Here is a 22055-nt window from a genome sequence, read left to right as displayed (position 1 = left end):
ATACCAGGTAACCTCCTTTCTTCTGTACTGTTTAATTTTATAGAAACATATATAACTTATAATCAGCGAAAGTAAAGATACTTCCATTTTGGTGAGAATTATAATGCATAAAGATAAATTGTATTTATTCTCTTTACCTAGGCAAGAAATCTTTTAATATAGGGGAGAAATTTTTTTAAAGTTTCAAATAAATATTGATATGTAAAGACTGATTTATACAGATAACACCATGTATAACAGCTTAAAACATGACTAGGTAGTATTTATACTGTATGGCATTTTAAAAATGAGATGATACTGAAGGATATAAATGTTATATTCTTAATTTTCTTCTCTCTTTTTAGTTCTTTTGACATTTACCTGTGTCATTATATCAGTATTAGTTTTTCTGCTTTTAAGTTTAATAAAATATATAAAGTTAACATGATTTGTTGACTCTACAAATTTGGGCAAATAAAACTCATCTTAATGCAAAATTAAGTAAAATAAATGCTGTTTAATTTTAGAGCTATACTGCAAAATTCCTGGACTGAAGTCATGGATTTAATATTGAAACCCCGTTCTGGAGGTGAGAATAAAAATAATCTTAAGAAAAAAAAAAAAAGGAATATATTCAAGTCGATATTCATGAAATTGCTTTGAATAAAAGTATAAGTGCAAATTAGCATCATTATTTCAAAATTTTTGCATCTTTATTTTTGTACAAGTCTTGTGTATATATTAGAGACTTATAATTTATCTCTTATTTTCAGCTCTTTAGCTCAAGCTCATCTAATTTATTAACTCACAAATGAATACATTTATTTCTTTGTGTACTACAAAATTTCTGAACATACAGGACGCCAAACAGATTTCACTGGTGGTTAATTTGTTATAAAAACAGAGTGTAATATAATATAAAAACTTGGAGAAAGCACACTGAGAATTTTTGTTTGAAGAGTTCATTAGAAATTCTAATATCATACTGTATTGAAAAAAGGATTTAAATATCACTTTATAAATCACCAAATAATTATGTCCACTGTGGATGATTATTTATTTGCACGTTGAAAAGAGAGGTTGTCTAATTTTATGGAAAGTAACCCATTATATTCGACAATACAGTAGAAAAAGAGAGGGGAGGAAGCAAGGGCTGCCTAGGTTTTGTCTGAGGTTGAGTTGGCATGGCAGCGCTCAGTGGTTGACTAAGTCCTGAGATGGTAGCATGAAAGCCATCTAGTTCTGTAAGCTCTCTGCCTTTCCTGTCTTTTCATTTCTGATTATTGCTTTCAGGTGAGCAGAAGCTTTTCTGAGTACCTCTATCACAAATAGCAGTTCCTAATTTTGTCTTCTCTGTGAAATGTTTAAGTTATGAAAGTCTGTCTTTTGGATAAACTGTTTAATCACAGCTTTTTTCTCCCCCGCTCCAGCTGAAAAGGGGTACTTGGTTAAATGCAGGGAAGAATGGGCGAAGACCAAAGACCCAGCCGCTGCCCTCCGAAAACTACCTGTCAAAAGGTGTGTGGAAGGGCAGCTTCTCCGAGGACTTTCAAAATACGGAATGAAGAATATAGTCTCTGCATTTGGCATAGTGAGTGCAATTTGTGAAGTCAGGCCCTGACTCAAGGTCGCTTAATGCTTTGAAATTTTTATCTTTAAATTTCACTAAATTTCGAAAGAACAGAAGGTAAATAAGGCTCCTTTGGTGATCTCTGCGAGCTGTGCAACCTGAGTGATCCCTGTTTAGACCCTGGATGGTGACCGGGGAGGGCGGCGGGTGCAGACAGTGGAGCGGTGATGATTAACATGGAGGGCTTGGAAAAAGCATCCATGTGGGAAACAGTAGCTATGAGGAGGTTTGATTTAAATGAAGTATTAATGTCTTGGTATTTGAGAAATCAGAACCCATCATAGAGGTCATTTCTTGGTTACTCTCCAGCATCAGAATGTAACCTGCCTCAGTGAGAGGGTTACACAGTAAGTGGTCTAATTGACTACATTTTAGTGTGGTTTCTCTGAGTACCGTCCTGGTGAGTATAGCCTATATTTGTGTTTGGATACCGTAATCCCGATAGACTAAAAGTTTAACTTTTAATTGTTAAGTCTTGCTTGTTGTTCCCCAGATGTACCCCCCAAAAATCAGGATTCCTGTTCCAGGAAATTAGTGGTCAAAAAGTCATATAGGCTTTTTCCTTCTGTACAATTAGAAAACACTGTTAGCTCTAAGATTGATGTGTAAGTTCCTTGAGTTTGAAGTCTGTGTCTTTGATTTAGTGCAGGGGTCCCCAGCCCCTGGGCCACGGACTGACACCCGTCCGTGGCCTGTTAGGAGCCAGGCTGCACAGCAGGAGGTGAGCAGTGAGTGAGTGAGAGACGCGTCATCTGTATTTACAGCCAACCCCCCATCTCTTGCATTGTTGCCTGAGCTCCGCCTCCTGTCAGATCAGTGATGGCTTAGTAAGCATAATGCACCTGGATCATCCCACCCTTCCCCACCCTCTGTGTCCGTGGAAAATTTGTCTTTCACGAAACCAGTCACTGGTGCCAAAAATTGGGAACCGCTGATGTAGAGTATGAATTCCAAAGCACTTGTTTTCTTCACATTCACATCTGCACTGTGTGGGTATGACGCGGGAGCCGCTGCTGATTGTGAGCATCTTGCAGCCTGAGGGGTTCCGTCTCTGAAACTGCTTACCACGTATCAGTCACTGTTTCTATAAGCTCTTCGAAAAAATGGGAGATGGAAGTTAGGAGTTTCTTATATGAAGTGTGCCACTTAACAAATGGGGTGTCTTGGCAAGTACAGTACTTTCAGTATTCAGAATTTTTTTTTTTCTCTTGCTTGGTTTTTTTCCTCCCCTCAGATACCCAGAAACAATCGCTTAATGTACATTCACAGCTATCAGAGCTACGTGTGGAACAACATGGTGAGCAAGAGGATTGACGAGTACGGGCTGAAGCCTGTGCCCGGCGACCTTGTTCTTAAAGGAGGTAAAAGGCGGACATCATCCTTACTCAGCCCACCTTGGGGTCAGTTGTTTGACACTAGTGCTGAAAATCCAGCCTGGCTTCTGGTTAAGATAGAGAGCTTGTGTCTGGTAAGCTTGAGATGAAAGGACAGTATAAGCTCAGACTGACTGGTTTGGATCTGTTCTCTTTAAAGAAAAATGCTTCTGAGTTGAAAATATGCACCTTAGTCTCCATTGTCTTAACTAGGATAAGATTTGGAATAAGTGTTGCCTAAAATCCCTTGCCAGATCCTAACCTGGGTCTGTCAAATACTTCTCTACACCTCTGAATGTACTTCAACCTCCCTGGTGTTCTAGGTCAGCCTTAAAGAGTTTCTTTTAGTCAGCACAAGACTGGAGCTCCCTTTGCTTGGGGGCTGTGATGTGCATACTCACTGCCTGACATGTTCATAAAATGTGCAGACAGCCCCATCTGCTATTAACCCCGTACTGTGGGCCAGGCCTTCTAAGTAAGCCCTCTACTTTAAAGCTCACAGGATTACTGTAAAGTATGCTGTATTTCAGACGAGGTTCAGTCACTCACCCTAAGGTTCCACAGCTGGTTTAAAAAAAAAGAGAAAGTTGGGAATCGAACTAAGTCTGTCCATTTCCAAAGTCCATGTTCTCCTGGTGTGGTCTACCCCGAAACTGTCTGGGGACAGAGCCTGCTCATCTGTAGGTGTGCCCAGTAAATCCACTAGAGCTTTTATTTGTACAGAAATTTTAATTAATCTTTTCCTGATTAAATTTTTCCTTATCCAATATTGATCACATCTGGTGGGTTTTAATGTCCCCTGTGCCAACCCATTTCATCCTCTAAATACTGATTGAGTTGTCTTTTTTCCCATAATTTATTTTTCTAGCAAAACGCACTCATTTGTGATAGCTTTCAAGATTGTGTTTTGTAGTATTATTTGAGGAAAAAGCTAAAAGGATTCCTAAACATGAGGTTGCAGCTGAAAAATAGTTTGTTTTCTGCTTTTTCTAAATCCATATCTATTTCTTAAATAGATAAATAGAAAAGACAGAAAGGTATATATTCCAAACTAATTTCTTTGAGCTTCATGGGCCACTGAACCTGTATCAGCTTGCATTTCTGATTGCTTAGATGTATGTAATTTTAGCAGATTGGGCTCATGAAAATGGGCTAGAATGGGCTCAAGAATATGGGCTGCCCATATTCTTAATTTATTCATTGGTGTATTTTCAGCCACAGCCACCTTTATTGAGGAAGATGATGTTAATAATTACTCCATCCATGATGTGGTAATGCCTTTGCCTGGTTTTGATGTTATCTACCCCAAGCATAAAAGTAAGTTCCCAGTGTGGGAAAAATAGTTAAAGTCTAACATAATTAAGCCACTGGCACCCAAGAGTATAGAGAGAGGAAAAGAAAATCAGTATTAATTTCCATCAGACTTGCAAAAAATGTTTAGATTTCAAATATATGTAAGCCATGTTTACTTGTAAAAGTCTCCCTGATATGGATGCATTCAGATGGATAATTTAAAGCAAGAAATCAGATGGTGGAGATTGTGGTGGTAGTGATAGTGTTGGTATTATTATTGTTGTTGCTATTATTGTTGGCACTGTTATTTAAATTTCTGAAATTCACTAATTCTTATTAAGGATGGAAGAATTTGGAAAGCATCATTGAGAAAGTGATTGAATAATTCTACTTTGTGGTGGTTTAGTTGCTAAGTTGTGTCGGACTCTTTGCAACCCCATGGACTGTAGCCCACCAGGCTCCTCCATCCATGGGATTCTCCAGACAAGAATGCTGGAGTGGGTTGCCATTTCCTTCTCCCAGGGATCCTCCCCTCCCAGAAATCAAACCTGGTTCTCCTGCATTGCAGGCAGATTCTTTACAGACTGAGTTGCTAGGGAAGCCCCAATTCTACTTTAACATAGCTTTTTTAAAAAGCTTTTTTTTTTAACTCAACTATATACGTAATATCTGTTCATTGGGCTCAGAAATTTATGAACTGGAAACTTGGAAATTTCCAGAAGCTTAGAAAGTTTATAAACTGGAAATCCCCTACCCTTGTTTCCCATGTCCCAGAGGCTGTTGGAAATGACTTTTGTACCTTCATGGATGCCGTTGTTGGGGGCTGGGTGGGGGAGGATGGTTCAGGATTCAGAACTTGGAAAAAAGGAAGCAGCCCTGAGTGTGGGACCAGTTTGGTGGAACTGACACTGAAAGTTTCCTCCTCACCAGGGCTGGTCTGTAGGAGGTGTTTTCCTGTTAAAAATCTTTTCTCTTGAGAGGGCAGAATTAGTTTACTTATTGATGTTATATTCCTTGAAATTACAGAATGCTTAGGATTAGCACCCTTGTTTTATAAGGCAAATACTTAGGAAAGAGTTGAAAGGTTATCTTCCATTTACATGTTTACTTAATCACATTGCTGCGTGAAGTTGGCCTCATGGAGAGAGAAGGATTAAAGAAGAGCAGAAGGAGGAAGGGATGTGCATGCCCGAGGGGCGTGGCCTACCTGTGCTGTGTGGGTGGTGGGCGTGGCCCGGTGGGGAACCCGGGAGCTAGAGAAGGCAGGCACTGAGCTGCTCAGAGCCGCACTTGCCCTCTTTCCAAGAGAGAAAAGAATCTTCTTTCTGGTACCTCTCGAGGTCAGAAACTTTGGGTTAGGCAGTGTCACTTACTCAGCACAGCCTTTGACAGAGCCAGTAGTGGAGACTTCGTGGCCATGGCAGGGGCTCACAGACTGGCTGGGTGGTGGTCCAGGCCTGCGGAGTCATGACATAGGCTGTTGATGTCAGCAGCGCTCACTCAGAGATCCCAGCTGTCTTCATAAGTGGGTTGTGAGGTCTTTTCTTGACCCTGGTCTACCTAACATTTCTTTACAAATGACTTGAATAGGAAATCTGATTAGCATGTTTGCAAGTAGTATTACCCCAAATAGTTAATGATATGAAAAGTAAGTATTTAAAAGGTATTTAAAGTACTATAGAGGGCATTTTTCGGAGAAGGCAATGGCACCCCACTCCAGTACTCTTGCCTGGAAAATCCCATGGATGGAGGAGCTTGGTGGGCTGCAGTCCATGGGGTCACTAAGAGTCGGACACAACTGAGCGACTTTACTTTCACATTTCACTTTCATGCACTGGAGAAGGAAATGGTAACCTACTCCAGTGTTCTTGCCTGGAGAATCCCAGGAACAGCAGAGCCTGGTGGGCTGCCGTCTCTGGGGTCACACAGAGTTGGACACGACTGAAGTGACTTAGCAGAGGGCATTTAATACGGTTAAATGTAAATTCTCACATTTATGTTCAAAGGTCAAATGTATAGATGGAAAAGGCTACTTTGATGGTAGTCTTCATAAAAGCTATCCAGTGTTACGATAACATAAGCCTGTTACCCAGGGCGGATTAGGACTCTGTGGGGATTACAGAACATTTGAGGGAACATGTTGGTCTAGAGAAGAAATGGCTTAAAGTCCCAGTACTTATGAACACATGTGGAAGGGAGCAATTAATCTATGTCCAAAAGCAATCAACAGAAGTCACACAAAGAGTATTTCAGCTTGGCAAAGGAAGATCTTTCCAATAATTGCATGCTTCACGAGGTAGTAGCTCCCTGTGGATGGCAACGTGCAAAGGCTGAGTGCCTGGCTCTGGTGTTATAAAAAAAGATTCTACATCAGGTGCGAGGGTGAGCCAGATGGTGTTCCCAGGTCTCTTATTTTTATACATTTATTTATAACTACCTTCTTCTGGAAAGAGTTTGAGGCTCTGTATATAGTCTCTTCCAACTCTGAGTACATGTAAGTTGCAGTTGAGTAATTTCTGATGAAATGGTCTTTTGTGCCTGGCTTGGGAACCTTATACCCAGATACTGTGTCTGGTGGGAGAGATAATCTACAAGTTGGAAACAAACCTAAACTGGACACACCTCGTACTAGTTAGTAAGGCAGTAAATTTTAATTCCAGAGAACAGGTTGAATTATAAGTTGATGTGACTAATTTTGTTAAGACGATCTAACTGAACTTTTGTTACCTTCTTTGTAGTCAAGCTCAAGATAGCTTGCTGACATGCTGCATTCCACATAACTTTTTTGTGTTTTTTATTAGTTAGTGAAGCCTACAGGGAAATGCTCACAGCAGACAATCTTGATATTGACAACATGAGACACAAAATTAGAGATTATTCCTTATCAGGGGCCTACCGGAAGATCATTATTCGTCCTCAGAATGTCAGCTGGTGAGTAATAGTCTTGAATGAAATAGAACTGAATTATTGTGCGAGATTTTAAGCTTTTGCATCACGTAAATACTTTTCAATGCTTACAGCCTGGTATATGAGTGTTAGTGTTGTTAATAGTATTCTCATAACTACTACTATTCAGTATTTTTCAAGTTATCAGGAGATAAATGAATTCAAATATAGTGAAAGTGGCTAAGTTTACATCTTATTGACATTGGTAAATTATTGAAGAGATGTGCTGAGAATGAACTTTTTCCCTGTTTCTCAAGAGACTTGATACTTTCTAGTTCTTACTCAGAATTAGCTGTGAGTTCCACACTCTTATGATTGTTTCAATATCATGTTTCTAAAGAGAAAAGGACATTTGTATGAACCCACTTTACAATACCTTAATACTTAGTATTATGTAAAGCTTTATTTGATAATTAAAAACTTAAAGCCTGGACCAGATGCCGACTGTCAGGAAATTCTGTCATTTCCTTCTCTCTGTCTCCTCTTCTCCCTTTGCCTCCTCCCTCCTGGTCTCTGGATTGAGGGAAGAGGTTGGCAGGGTTGTCCTTGCTCTTGCCCACCGTGGAGAGCAGTTTCTCAAAATGACACAGTGTTGTTAGTGGTAATGACCACTCTGCAAAAAAAATATAAATGCTGTGATTAATTCAGTTGCTTCTCTGCCAAGTGACATTTACTACATATCAGTTCAGTTCAGTTCAGTCTCTCAGTCGTGTCCGGCTCTTTGCGACCCCATGAATCACAGCACGCCAGGCCTCCCTGTCCATCACCAACTCCCGGAGTTCACTCAGACTCACGTCCATCGAGTCAGTGATGCCATCCAGCCATCTCATCCTGTGTTGCCCCCTTCTCCTCCTGCCCTCAATCCCTCCCAGCATCAGAGTCTTTTTCCAATGAGTCAACTCTTCACATGAGGTGGCCAAAGTACTGGAGTTTCAGCTTCAGCATCATTCCTTCCAAAGAAATCCCAGGGCTGATCTCCTTCAGAATGGACTGGTTGGATCTCCTTGCAGTCCAAGGGACCCTCAAGAGTCTTCTCCAACACCACAGTTCAAAAGAATCAATTCTTCGGCACTCAGCCTTCTTCACAGTCCAACTCTCACATCCATACATGACCACAGGAAAAACCATAGCCTTGACTAGATGGACCTTAGTCGGCAAAGTAATGTCTCTGCTTTTGAATATGCTATCTAGGTTGGTCATAACTTTTCTTCCAAGGAGTAAGCATCTTTTAATTTCATGGCTGCAGTCACCATCTGCAGTGATTTTGGAGCCCCCCCAAAGAAGTTCTGACACTGTTTCCACTGTTTCCCCATCTATTTCCCATGAAGTGATGGGACCAGATGCCATGATCTTCGTTTTCTGAATGTTGAGCTTTAAGCCAACTTTTTCACTCTCCTCTTTCACTTTCATCAAGAGGCTTTTTAGTTCCTCTTCACTTTCTGCCATAAGGGTGGTGTCATCTCCATATCTGAGGTTATTGATACTTCTCCCGGCAATCTTGATTCCAGCTTGTGCTTCTTCCAGCCCAGCGTTGCTCATGATGTACTCTGCATAGAAGTTAAATAAGCAGGGTGACAATATCCAGCCTTGATGTACTCCTTTTCCTATTTGGAACCAGTCTGTTGTTCCATGTCCAGTTCTAACTGTTGCTTCCTGACCTGCATATAGGTTTTTCAAGAGGCAGGTCAGGTGGTCTGGTATTCCCATGTCTTTCAGAATTTTCCACAGGTTATTGTGATCCACACAGTCAAAGGCTTTGGCATAGTCAATAAAGCAGAAATAGATGTTTTTCTGGAACTCTTTTGCTTTTTCCATGATCCAGCGGATGTTGGTAATTTGATCTCTGGTTCCTCTGCCTTTTCTAAAACCAGCTTGAACATCAGGAAGTTCACGGTTCACGTATTGCTGAAGCCTGGCTTGGAGAATTTTGAGCATTACTTTACTAACATGTGAGATGAGTGCAATTGTGCAGTAGTTTGAGCATTCTTTGGCATTGCCTTTCTTTGGGATTGGAATGAAAACTGACCTTTTCCAGTCCTGTGGCCACTGCTGAGTTTTTCAAATTTGCTGACATATTGAGTGCAGCACTTTCACAGCATCATCTTTCAGGATTTGAAATAGCTCCACTGGAATTCCATCACCTCCACTAACTTTGTTCGTAGTGATGCTTTCTAAGGCCCACTTGACTTCACATTCCAGGATGTCTGGCTCTAGATGAGTGATCACACCGTCATGATTATCTTGGTCGTGAATATCTTTCTTGTACAGTTTTTCTGTGTATTCTTGCCACCTCTTCTTAATACCTTCTGCTTCTGTTAGGTCTGTACCATTTCTGTCCTTTATTGAGCCCATTTTTGCATGAAATGTTCCCTTGGTGTCTCTGATTTTCTTGATGAGATCTCTAGTCTTTCCCATTCTGCTGTTTTCCTCTATTTCTTTGCATTGATTGCTGAAGAAGGCTTTCTTATCTCTTCTTGCTATTCTCTGGAACTCTGCATTCAGATGCTTGTATCTTTCCTTTTCTCCTTTGCTTTTCACCTCTCTTCTTTTCATAGCTATTTGTAAGGCCTCCTCAGACAGCCATTTTGCTTTTTTGCATTTCTTTTCCATGGGGATGTTCTTGATCCCTGTCTCCTATACGGTGTCACGAACCTCCGTCCATAGTTCATCAGGCACTCTATCAGATCTAGTCCCTTAAATCTATTTCTCACTCCCACTGTATAATCATAAGGGATTTGATTTAGGTCATACCTGAATGATAGGATACTACATATCAACCACATACAAAAGAATTTCCATCCTAAGGAAACGTCTCTCGTCTTTCACATAGATTGCCATCATCTGTCACTTTGTTGTGTAGTATTTGTATATAAAATCTAGCCTTATTCTGTTACTGAATAGTCTCACCTAGAATTATCTACACTTAGGCCTATGTGTTTTTCTTAAGCAAATGGTAATGAGCAACCTAGTACCTGCTACAGAAATTCACATTCACACTCTTCTTTCTTTATATGTTTTGAAGGGAAGTTGTTGCATATGATGATCCTAAAATTCCACTGTTCAACACAGATGTGGACAACCTGGAAGGTAAACCACCACCAGTGTTTGCTTCCGGTAAGTTTACTTAGCCATCAGTTCTGTGTTGACTTGGAGATGTTTTCTCATACAGAAACGTATTTTTAAAAAGCTTACTATCATCGACCACCTCCCAACCCTCTCTGTGATTTCTATTTTGTGTTTTATCATCTTAGTTTTAAGATTATAGCTGGAGGTCGGTGATTAAAGCAGTGTTTTGCACTGAAAATGAATGAACATTGTAGAAGGTTATAATGTCATGTGATTGAATGTCCTCCCCCCAGCATAGAGAGTTAACAAAATCCAGCAAGAGAGTCTAAGACATTGTCTGCCTTCTCACCAGCAAATTCTTGTTGCCTTTTCTTTGTCCAGTTTCGCCGTGTAGTGAAAACATTGTACATGGGCTTCCTTGTCTGTCACCCACCCTTTTTAGGAAGGGCCCCGGTGGAATTGCGGTAGAGAGTCAGCTGGATCCTTTACTCACAGATCCCTTTCTGCCATGCTCCTTCTCTGGGAAGCAGGCTGGGGAAAGGACCGCAGTTCTTTCTGTATGGGGATTACGTGACTCATGCCAGGCTGTCTGCAGCTGCCTTACTTTTCTGTCTGTTGTCTCCTTTTTTGCCTGGCAGAAGGCAAATACAGAGCTCTGAAGATGGATTTTTCTCTTCCTCCTTCTACCTACGCGACCATGGCCATTCGCGAAGTGCTTAAAATGGATACCAGCATCAAGAACCAGACCCAGCTGAACACCACCTGGCTCCGCTGAGGCCTGTGTCCCGTATTAGAAAATGCAGACTTGTGTTTGCTGGCTTCCTGTTCATTTTCCTCTGAGTGCAGGCCCCTGTGTGGATTTGGGATCTTTGTAGTAAAAGACTATTTGTATTTTTCCAAGTTTTTATTAGCTTAATTTGCAATATTTGTACATATATAGAAATCGTGAGGATCCTCACTCTAGTTCAGAGAATATAAATTGGTTAGAATATATTTCAGGTGCTTAAATCATAGCAAAATGTCAGCTTTTATTGGCTTTATAATCATTTTAAAGAAATTTGGTTTAAGGTAGCAGTTTTACATTTTGCTACATTCTTGAAGGGCACTAGGAATTTTTAATGCATCTCTGAATGTATACATAACAATGCATTTTAAGAGAAATGCAATGGAACAAATACTATGGATAATGATTAGTGACACCCCTCCCCTCAGAAAAACCCTATAAATATAAATAACAGTACCTATGCTCATATTAATGGTGGTAAAACATCCACAGGTTTATAAACACAAAAGTGATTGTTATCCATGAACCAGGTTCAGCTAAGTGTATATAGACTTTCCGGTTGCAATAGCTTTTGCATTTATTATCATTGCCTTGCAGGAGAGTTGCATCAATAGGGCTTTTTTCTTTATGTAAACATGTGCAGCTATTTTCAGTTAAGGTCCACTTTCTACTCCAGGTGCCTTTTATGTTGACTCTTTCCGCTGGACTGATATTTGCCCAAAAATAAACATAGAGAAGACTTTTGCAAACTTAACAAGGGCTCCTCCTATCAGCAGCATTCCCTTTGTTACCTATAGCGGAGGTCTTTCCAGTTTTGGCCATGCATCAAACTGTGCTCTGGTACGAAAGCATAAATATGCCTTTCCAAGGGTGTGTGACATTATTGTATCAATTTTTATTTTCTATCATTTCTAGAACCAAATATAATAAATCTTTTTTAAAACTCTGTCCTACTAGTAGTATTAATAAATGACATAAAAACCTAAAACTGAATGCAAATGAGAATCTTGGCCCTGCCGAAGGCAAAGAACCCGGTGAACAAGGGCTCCTCAGAAAAGGTGCGTCATGACCGAGTGTGGGATAATGACAGCATGTGGAATTGTAGGACTGATAGACCCTGTGAAGCTGGAGGCAGGGTGATTCTTAGGGTAGCGTGACTCACTTGCCTTCCAGCGTGCTTTCTCGATGGAAGAGACAGGGATGGAGAAAAGTTGCCCTGCCAGGAGCATCACACCAGGGGAGTGTGGATGTTGTTTATCCTCTTGTCTGGCAGTGGAAACAAGGGGGAAAACTGTTTCTTTAACGCTGGTATTTTAATGATGTCCGTCACATCGTAGAGGTTAAAAAGGTTAGAACTCTCCTGGTAAATTAGCCTTTCAGCTGGCTAGTTTCTAAAGAATCTTTTGCCTCACAAGGACCAGAGTATTAAATGTATATTGGACTGTTTGTACTTTCCAGTGCTAGCAAGTTATTCATCAGACTGATTAGTGAGAAAGTATTTATTATGGGAACCTAACCCTACAGATTGCAAGTACATTCAATACTTCTGCGTTTATAAACTTACATTACCCCCAGAAAAGAAGTGAGGCTAAACTTATGGTTTCTTCAGTTTTTAGATACTTATGGCTTTTTGTGACAAGTTAAGTTTCCTGGCTGCATAAGCCGACGACCAGTTTGTATATGTCTCCTCTTAAACACCAGTGGGAAATAATGGCTCACGGCAGATTCTCAGAGCCATTTTGAGACTTAGGGACAATTAATCCTAGGGACTTGGTCGACTGGGAGAAGTCATTGCCTTAGGATTTTGTTCTTAACACTTGGAGGCAAGTGACAGGATTCCTGAGGCAGATTAATGAAGCCTGGTAGCAACTTCATCCTTAACATAAAAGTATCTTTGGAAAAAAAAAAATCTTTGTTTCCTAAATTTTTTACCTGAAAGTAATAATAAAGGATGAGTATTTCTTATTATAATGTGAAAGCAGTCTATTTACTAATAGAAAAGTAAGCTCAGTAATCATAGTCTGACCAACTGTTTTGTTCATGGTTTTATGTAGTAGGTAATAACTAGACAGCTATGATAGTAATAAAAAAATTTTTTTCCTGGTTGATTCTTGAATCAGCTGAAAAATTGGTAGCAGCTGCAATAGCCCATCCATACTTAAAACTCTACCAGTTGTTCCAGGCTGTACAAACTAGCACAAACTGGTATGTTTTTGCCCTGAGATGCATTTTGTGGCCAGTTCTGCACTAAAAAATAAGGGTATGGGTGTGGGTACATAATACAGAATAGAATATATGTAAATGTTATACTAACTTTTTATCTGTGCTAATGTGTGTGCACGTGGTAATTTGAGACATAAAAACATTCTAGGAGCGTCGTACTCCGGTTAGCATGGGTGAAAATATCATGGAAGAACCTCAAAGCCATGGATGGCCAGGTTCTGCCCTTCATAAATTGAAGCGCGTACTTGCAAAACAAAGGATAATTGAAAGGTTTTTCTTTATTCGGTGAAATCTGCTTTCCTATTTTATGGGGCTACACTCCTGTTTTGAATGGCAAACTCCTTGGGAAATCAAGGAAAAAGTATGGACATTGTCTCCAGGGGAAAGAAAAGGGTAAAGCATGTGTACACTCAGTGTACGCACACACACACATATGTGCCAACTTTTCGTACAGTTTTCTGCACTTCAGTGTAATATTCAGCTAAGACCCCCTACTCTGAATAAGTGCTTTCCTGACCTTAATGTGCATAGGAATCACCTGGTCTTGTTACAGTGCACAATATTTCAGCAAGTCCAGGTAGACTTGTGTTTCTAACAAAGTTCTAGAGGTGCTTACACTACTGGTCTGCACACCACGTTTGGGGAAGCAAGGCTGTAGACCTGTAGTGTGCTGGGCAGTACGGCAGCCACTTGCCACGTGAGGTTAATTTAAATTTAACTAAAACTTAAAATTGAGTTTCCCAGTCACACTAGGCACAGTTCAACAGCCCCATAGCCATATGTGTGGTTAGTAAGACAGCATTGCTCTGGATAACAAATCTGCCACTCAAGATACACGGGAGGTATGACACCCAGTGATGCTAATGATGAAAGGCAAATGCTCAGCTAAATACATTCCACAGGTGCAAGTGGGGTTACAGTGCTGTTAGATCTGGGCCTTACACTGATGGCTTAACCAGAAAAAAGTCTTAACTGCTGTCATTAAAAACTTTCCTTCCTGGCTGGCACACACTATAGCTTCTTATGAAAGCAGCAGCTACAGAAAGCAAGAAGGGTTGAAGGGTGCATATGATTCTGTTGTCTTGAGGAGTACTGTGATGACTGTGTTACAGCTTTTTCACCCATACTGAAGACTCCTGCCAAGTGACCAGTGTATAAAAGAGGTGGCAACAGAGAGCTGTAATGGGAGAAGTTATTCAGAGCCCTGTTCTCTGATACATACCATCCCATAAAAGCTCTAAATGTTTTTCTAGAGCAACTCTATCCAATAGAAATATCATGTGAGCTGCATATGTAATTTAGAATGTTCTAATAATCACATTGATTCTGTTTCAAAATACCATGTACATTTTATACTTAACACATCTCAGTTTGGATTAGCCACATTTCAGTATTCAATAGCCACTTGTGGCCAATGGCTACCATATTATACAATAAGGTTTTGAAAGGTCACTTCTTTATTGCATGTCATTGGTATAGTGGTAAATTTGTCTTGAGTACTAAGGTTTAACTTGTAAAACTGGGAGTATGTAAGTTTGGAGTAAGACTGGTTAAATGTGATTTTGAAATGCTTAATAGATGATTACATTTTATGGTGATTGGGAGTAAATATTTTTGCTATGGGAGCACATAACAAGCATGGCTGTTAATAGATGCTAAATATTTCAGGATGCTTGAAATTTTCCTTAAGCAGTTCCGATGACACTGTAATTTTCTCTCTGAATAATGCAGAGCTAATCCCTAGTGCGACTTCTTTTAGATTTTAGATTCCAAATATATGGAATGTGAATTGAGCTTTCAGGGATGAGAGTGAGGATTTTGTGACTGGTTAGCATATAAAGCTTGGGAACTCAGGTTTTTTATACAGACATGATAAGGTGATTGAAGCAGGGCTGAAGTTTTTGCTTTGTTTTTGCTAATAGCTTTTGTTGGGATATATTTCATATATTGTACAGTTCACTCATTTAAAGTATATAATTCAGGGGTTTTTAGTATATTCACAGTTGTGCAGCCATCCCCACAGTCAATTTTATAATACTTCTATCACCCCAAAAAAGAAACCCTGTACCCATCAGCAGTCACTTTCCATGCCCAGCCCATGGCAACCACTATCCTGGCAAGAACTACTTTCAGTCTCTATAGATTTGTCTGTTCTGGTCATTTGTATAAATGAAATTATACAATATGTGATCTTTTGTGACTGATGGCTTTCACTTACCTTATGTATTGAAGTTTCATCCATGGTGTAGTAAATATCAGCCCTTCATTCCATTTTGTTATTGTTGTTCAGTCACTAAGTCGTGTCTGACTTGTTGTGCCCCAGGGACGGTGGCACACCAGGCTTCCCTGTCCTTCACCATCTCCCAGAGTTTGCACTAAGTCATGTCCGTTGAGTCGACGATACCCTTCTTTGGGACTGGAATGAAAGCTGACTTTTTCCAGTTCTGTGGCCACTTCTGAGTTTTCCAACATTGCTGGCATGTTGCGTACAGCACTACAGTATCATCTTCTAGCATTTTAAATAGTTCACCTGGAATTCCATCACTCCCACTAGCTTTGTTCGTAGTAATATTTCTAAGGCCCACTTGACTTCACACTCTAGGATGTCTGGCTGTAAGTGAGTGACCATACGGTTATCTGGGTCATTAAGACCTTTTTTGTATAGTTCTTCCTGTGTATTCTTTCCACCTCTTAATATCTTATGCTTCTGTTCAGTCCTTGCCATTTCTGTCCTTTACTATTTCTTTGCATGAAATGTTCTCTTGGGACCTCCAGTTTTCTTGAAGAGATCTCTATTCTTTCCCTTTCTATTGTTTGCCTCTATTTCTTTGCATTGTTCACTTAAGGCTTTCTTATCTCTCCATGCTATTCTCTGGAACTCTGCATTCAATTGGGTATATCTTTGCCTTTTACTTTTCTTTTCACAGCTATTTATAAGGCTTCCTCAGACAACATTTTGCCTTGTTGAATTTTTTTTTTCTTTTGGAATGGTTTTGGTCACCTCCGCCTATACATTGTTGCAAACTTCCATCCATAGTTCTTCAGGCAATCTGTCTACCAGATCTAATCCCTTGAACCTATTTGTCACTTCAACTGTAAAATCATAAGGGATTTGATTTAGGTCGTAACTGAGTGGCCTAATGGTTTTCCCTACTTTCTTCAATTTAAGCCTGGTTTTTGCCATAAGGTGCTCATGATCTGAGTTACAGTCAGCTTCAGGTCTTGTTTTTGCTGACTGTATAGCATTTCTCAATCTTCAGCTGCAAAGAATATAATCAGTCTGATTTTGGCATTGACCATGCCCTTGTATAGAGTCTTCTCTTGTGTTGTTGGAAGAGGGTGTTTGCTATGACCAGTGCATTCTTGGCAAAACTGTTAGCCTTTGCCCTGCTTCATTTTTGTACTCCAAGGCCAAATTTGCCTGTTACTCCAGGTATCTCTTCCTACTTTTGCATTCCAGTCCCCTTTGATGAAAAGGACATCTTTTGGTGTTAGGTCTAGAAGGTCTGTAGGTCTTTACAGAACCTTTCAACTTCAACTTCTTCTACATCAGTAGTTGGGAAATAGATTTGTATTATTGTAATGGTAAATGGTTTGCCTTGAAAATAACTGAGATATTTCTGTTATTTTTGAGATTGCACCCAATTACTGCATTTGGACTCTTGTTGACTATGAGGACTACTCCATTTCTTCTAAGGGCTTCTTGCCCACAGTAGTAGATATAATGGTCATCTGAATTAAATTTGCCCATTCCCATTCATTTTAGTTCACTGATTCCTAAAATGTCGATATTCACTCTTGCCATTTCCTGTTTGACCATGTCCAGTTTACTTTGATTCATGGACCCAACATTCCAGGTTCCTGTGCAGTATTGCTGTTTACAGCATCAGACTTGACTTTAACCATCAGACACATCCACAGCTGAGCGTCACTTGTGCTTTGGTTCAGCCTCTTCATACTTTCTGGAACTATTTCTCTGCGCTCCCCCAGTAGCATATTGGACACCTACCAAACTGTGAAGCTCATTTTCGGTTGTGATATCTTTCTGTCTTTTCATATTGTTCATCGGGTTCTTGAGGCAGGAATCCTGAAGTGGTTTGGCATTCCCTTCTCCAGTGGACCATGTTTTGTCAAAACTCTCTACCATGACCCATCTGTCTTGGTTGGCCCTACATGGCATGACTCATAGCTTCATTGAGTTATGCAGGCCCCTTCACCAAGACAAGGCTGGGATCCATCATTCCTTTCTGTTGCCACATAATATTCCATGTGTGAATGTGCCACATTTTGTTTATCCATTCATCAATTGATGGATTTCTGGGTTGTGTCCATCTTTTAGCTGACATGAATAATGCTACTATAAACAGTTTTGTTCAAGTTTCTGTTATGATGTATGTTATTATTTCTTTCAAATATATAGCTAGGAGTTGAATCGCCAGGTCATATAGGAGCTCTGTGTTTAATCTTTTGATAAATTGCCATACTGTTTTCTAAAATATCATTTTACATTCTCACCAGGAGTGTAAGAAGATTCCAGTTCTCCACATCCTCAGCAACACTTTTATCTGATTATGGTCACCCTGGTGGTTGTGAAGTTGTATCTCATTGTGGTTTTGATTTGCATATCCCTAATGGCTAATTGGGCTTCCGAGGTAATGCAGTGGAAAAGAATCCACTTGGCATTGCAGGAGATGCAAGAGACCTGGGTTCAATCCATGGGTTGGGAAGATCCCCTGGAGAAGGGAAAGGCTATCCACTCCAGTTCTTGCCTAGAGAATTCCATGGACAGTGGAGCCTGGCAGGCTACAGTCCAAGGGGTTGCAGAGAGTTGAACACAAATAGTTTTCAACATAGAAGATCTGATTTTAACCAAGAAAAAATGTTTCGCTCTCAAAAACCTTGGTCTAGAGGACACAGTTACTTCATTTGACAAGGAAGCCATCATCCGCTGACTTCACCCTTTGGAAAGATGATATTGCCTTAGTTGATTCTAATACTCTGTCTAATAATGTGGAGCTAAAGCCTGTCTTGTTTCTTTTCCTGGGCCATCTTGGCTTTTTAGGGCCATGCCCTTGTGCTTTAGTTAGGAAGAAGTCATGATGAGTCCAAAAAGTGAAAACTCAAACTTAGACATTGCTTACTTTAAATATAGCATAACTTATTGATACCTCTAATTCTATAAAGAAAATGTGTGCATTATTCATACCCCAAATATTTATTGCATTTGTGGTACAGGCGTGCCTCATTTTACTGTATTTCACAGATAACTGTTTTTTACAAATTGAAGGTTTGTAGCAGCCCTATGTGGATCAAGTCTATTGGCGTCATTTTTCCTACAGCATATACTCATTTCATAGCTCTGTCACATTTCGGTAATTCTTGCAATACTTCAATTTTTTTTCATTATTTGTTATGGTGATCTGTGACCTTGATGTTACTGTTGTAATTTTTGGGGGATGCCATAGACTGCAACCGTGTAATATACATGTTATATATAATATTATATATATTATATATATAATATAACATGCTTATATATACATGTTATATGTGTTCTGACTGCTCCACTTGCCAGCTGTTCCCCTGTCTCCCTCCCTCTCCTCAGCCTCCCTATTCCCTGTGACACAACTATTGAAATTAGGCCAGTTAATAACCCTACCATGGCTTCTAAGTGTTCAAGTGAAAGGAAGAGTCATATGTCTCACTTTAAATCAAAAGCTAGAATCAATTAAACAGCAAGGAAAATATGTTGAAAGTAGAAAGCTAGGCCTCTTGTGCCAAACAGCTAGCCAAGTTGTAAATGCAAAGAAATTTGAAGGAAATTAAAAGTGCTACTTCAGTGAACATGTGAATGATAAGAAAGGGAAACAACCTTATTGCTGATAGATAAAAGTTTTAGAGATGTGGGTAGAAGATCAAGTCAGCTACAACATTGCCCTAAGCCAAGTCTAATCCAGACCAAGGTGCTAACTCTCTCTTTGAAGACTCTGAGAGGTGAAGAAGCTTCAGAAGAAAACTTTGAACCTAGCAGAGGTTGGTTCATGAAGTTTAAGGAACAATGCCATCTCCATAGCATAGAATTTCAAGGTGAAGCAACAAATCTTAATGTAGAAGTTCCAGCAATTTTCCAGATCACACTCAGGTAATTAATGAAGGTGGCCACATTACGTAACAGATTTTCAGTATAGACAAAAACAGCCTTTTGTTGGAAGAAGATACCATCTAGAACTGTCAGCTATGAGAGGCAAAGTCATTGCCTCATTTCAAAAGACAGGATGGAGACTCTTGTTAGGGGCTAATACAGCTGGTGTCCTTCAGGTGAAGCCAGTTCTTTTACCATTCCAAAAGCTCTGAAGGCTCTTAAAAACTATGCCCAGTCTATTCTGCCTGTGCTGTATAAGCGGAACAACAAAGCCTGGATGGTAGCACATCTGTTTACAGCATGGTTGACTGAATATGTTAAGCACACAGTGGAGACTTAACTGCTCAGAAAAAAAAAAAGATTCCTTTCCATAGTTAGGAAGCTTGGGATAGACATGTACACATGACTGTATTTAAAATGGATAACCAATAAGGACTTAGCTGTATAGCACAGGGAACTCAGTTCAGTTTTATGTGGCAGCCTGGATAGGAGTGGAGTTTAGGGGAGAATGCTACATGTATCATTATGTATGGCAGAGTCCCCTTGTTCACCCGAAGCTATCACATTTTGATAGCTTATACCCCAATACAAAATTTTTTTTTTTAGATTCAAAATATTACTACTTATTTACAAAACACCTGGTTATCCAAGAGCTCTGATGTAGATGTGCAGTTAAAAGTTGTTTTCATGCTTGCTAACAGAACATCCATTCTATGTTCAAGGGATAATTTCAACTTTTAAGTCTTATTATTGAAGAAATATATTTTGTAAGGCCCTAACCAATATAGGTTGTGATTCCTCTGATGGATCTGGCCAAAATAAATTGAAAGCCTTCTGGAAAGGATTCACCATTCTCAGTGCCATTGAGAACATTCTCGATTGATGGGGAGAACCAAAATATCAGCATTCACAGGAGTTTGGAAGAAATTGATTCCAACACTCAGGGATAATTTTAGGAGGGCTCAAGACTTTAATGGAGAAGTGATTGCAAACATGGTAGAAGTAACAGGAGAGCTAGAATTAGAAGTGGAGGTGGAAGATGTGGTTGAATTGCTGCAATCATGATGGAACTTCTCACAGTTGAGTTGCTTCTTATGGATGAAAAAAGAGTGATTTCTTGAGATTGGAGTCTATTCCTAGAAAGGAGTAGACTGAGAAGATCGTTGAAGATTATTGAGAGGCTTGTTAAAATAATAAAGGATTTAGAATATTATATAAACTTAGACAATTAAACTGGTGGCTCAGACGGTAAAGAATCTGCCTACAATATGGGAGATTTGTGTTTGATTCCTGGGTTGGGGAAATCCCCTGGAGAAGGACATGGGAACCTGCTCCAGTATTATTGCCTGGAAAATTCCATGGACAGAGGAGTCCACTGGGCTACAGTTTGTGGCATCGCGGAATCACGCACATGACTGAATGACCAACATTTCAACTTTTTGAAGTTTTGAGAGGAATGACTCCAATTTTGAAAGAAATTCTTCTGTGGGTAAAATGCCATTAAACACCACTTGCATGCTACAGAGAGATTGTTCACAAAAGGAAGTCAATCAGTGTGGCAGACTTCACTGTTGTCTTATTTTAAGAAATTGCCGTAGCCACCCTTGCCTTTAGCAACTACCAGTCTGATCAGCAGCATCAACATCCAGACAGGACCTTCCACCAGCAAAAAGATTATCTAAAGACTCAGATGATGGTTAGCTTTCTTTAGCAATAAAGTATTTTTCTAATTAAGGTATTTACTTTTTTTAAGATATAATGCTATTGCATACTTAATAGTACAACACTTACATATGCACTGGGAAGCCAAAAAATTCATGTGACTCATTTATTGCAATATGTGCTTAATTGTGATGATCTGGAATGGAACCCACAGTATCTCTGAGTATGCCTGTTTATGGAAAGCACTGTGTTGGTTTACCTTTAAGGAGACCTTGGTCTTCAAGGAGCTCTTAAAATTTGTTTGTCCAGTACTTCCTTCCTGTGCATATACCAACTGATGGTAGGAGAAAAACTGCCATGCATGCTAGTCCAAAAGCATACTAGAAAGGGAAGCCTAACTGCATAATAAAACTGGAAAATGAGTCAGAAAATGGACATTAAGTAGATAGTCTAGAAACTGGAGATGAATGTGAGATTCGTAACATTAGACACATGAATAATATATTTCTCTTACAAACTACTATATATGAAATAAGCAGCAAAGATATACTGCATAGCACAAGGTATTATACCAATTATTGTGAAATAACCTGTAATGCAGTGTAACCACAGTGATGTTGAATCACGCTATGCTGTACTGAAACTGACAAAATATTGTAAATTACACTTCAACTTTTAAAAATTTAACAAGTAAAAGAATATATTTCTCCTTAGATGAGCAATTTCCTAATTTTTTGCTCAGTGAAGACATAATTTTAAAGACGTAACTACATAGATCAGCTGTGTTAAGAAAACCAGAGAATTTGTGGTCCAATCAAATATTAATGGCAAAATTAATGTTAATACAAATAACTACAAATGATTTTTTCTTACAGCTCATCTTCTAAAGGCTTTCTAACAAAAACCATCAAAGCTAATATTGAAGAATTCACTGTGTATTTTTTTTTTCAAAGAATG

General features: G+C 39.5%; 1 protein-coding gene across 2 annotated transcripts in view; it reads left to right on the top strand.

Moving 5' to 3' along the window:
- Positions 1-12019, top strand: part of PUS7 (pseudouridine synthase 7) — a 55127-nt gene extending 43108 nt beyond the window's left edge. For both annotated transcript variants that reach the window (XM_004007838.6, XM_015095257.4), the window contains 7 exons: positions 507-568; positions 1410-1570; positions 2844-2970; positions 4198-4299; positions 7077-7206; positions 10244-10335; positions 10926-12019. In XM_004007838.6, coding sequence (XP_004007887.3) covers positions 507-568; positions 1410-1570; positions 2844-2970; positions 4198-4299; positions 7077-7206; positions 10244-10335; positions 10926-11062 — 811 coding nt within the window. In that variant the 3' untranslated portion in view covers positions 11063-12019. The remainder of the gene's footprint in view (positions 1-506; positions 569-1409; positions 1571-2843; positions 2971-4197; positions 4300-7076; positions 7207-10243; positions 10336-10925) is intronic.
- Positions 12020-22055: the final 10036 nt, after the last annotated feature.

This window comes from Ovis aries, chromosome 4 (assembly GCF_016772045.2).
Source record: "Ovis aries strain OAR_USU_Benz2616 breed Rambouillet chromosome 4, ARS-UI_Ramb_v3.0, whole genome shotgun sequence".
NCBI classification, from domain to species: domain Eukaryota; kingdom Metazoa; phylum Chordata; class Mammalia; order Artiodactyla; family Bovidae; genus Ovis; species Ovis aries.
This window is presented reverse-complemented; position numbering and strand designations above follow the sequence as displayed.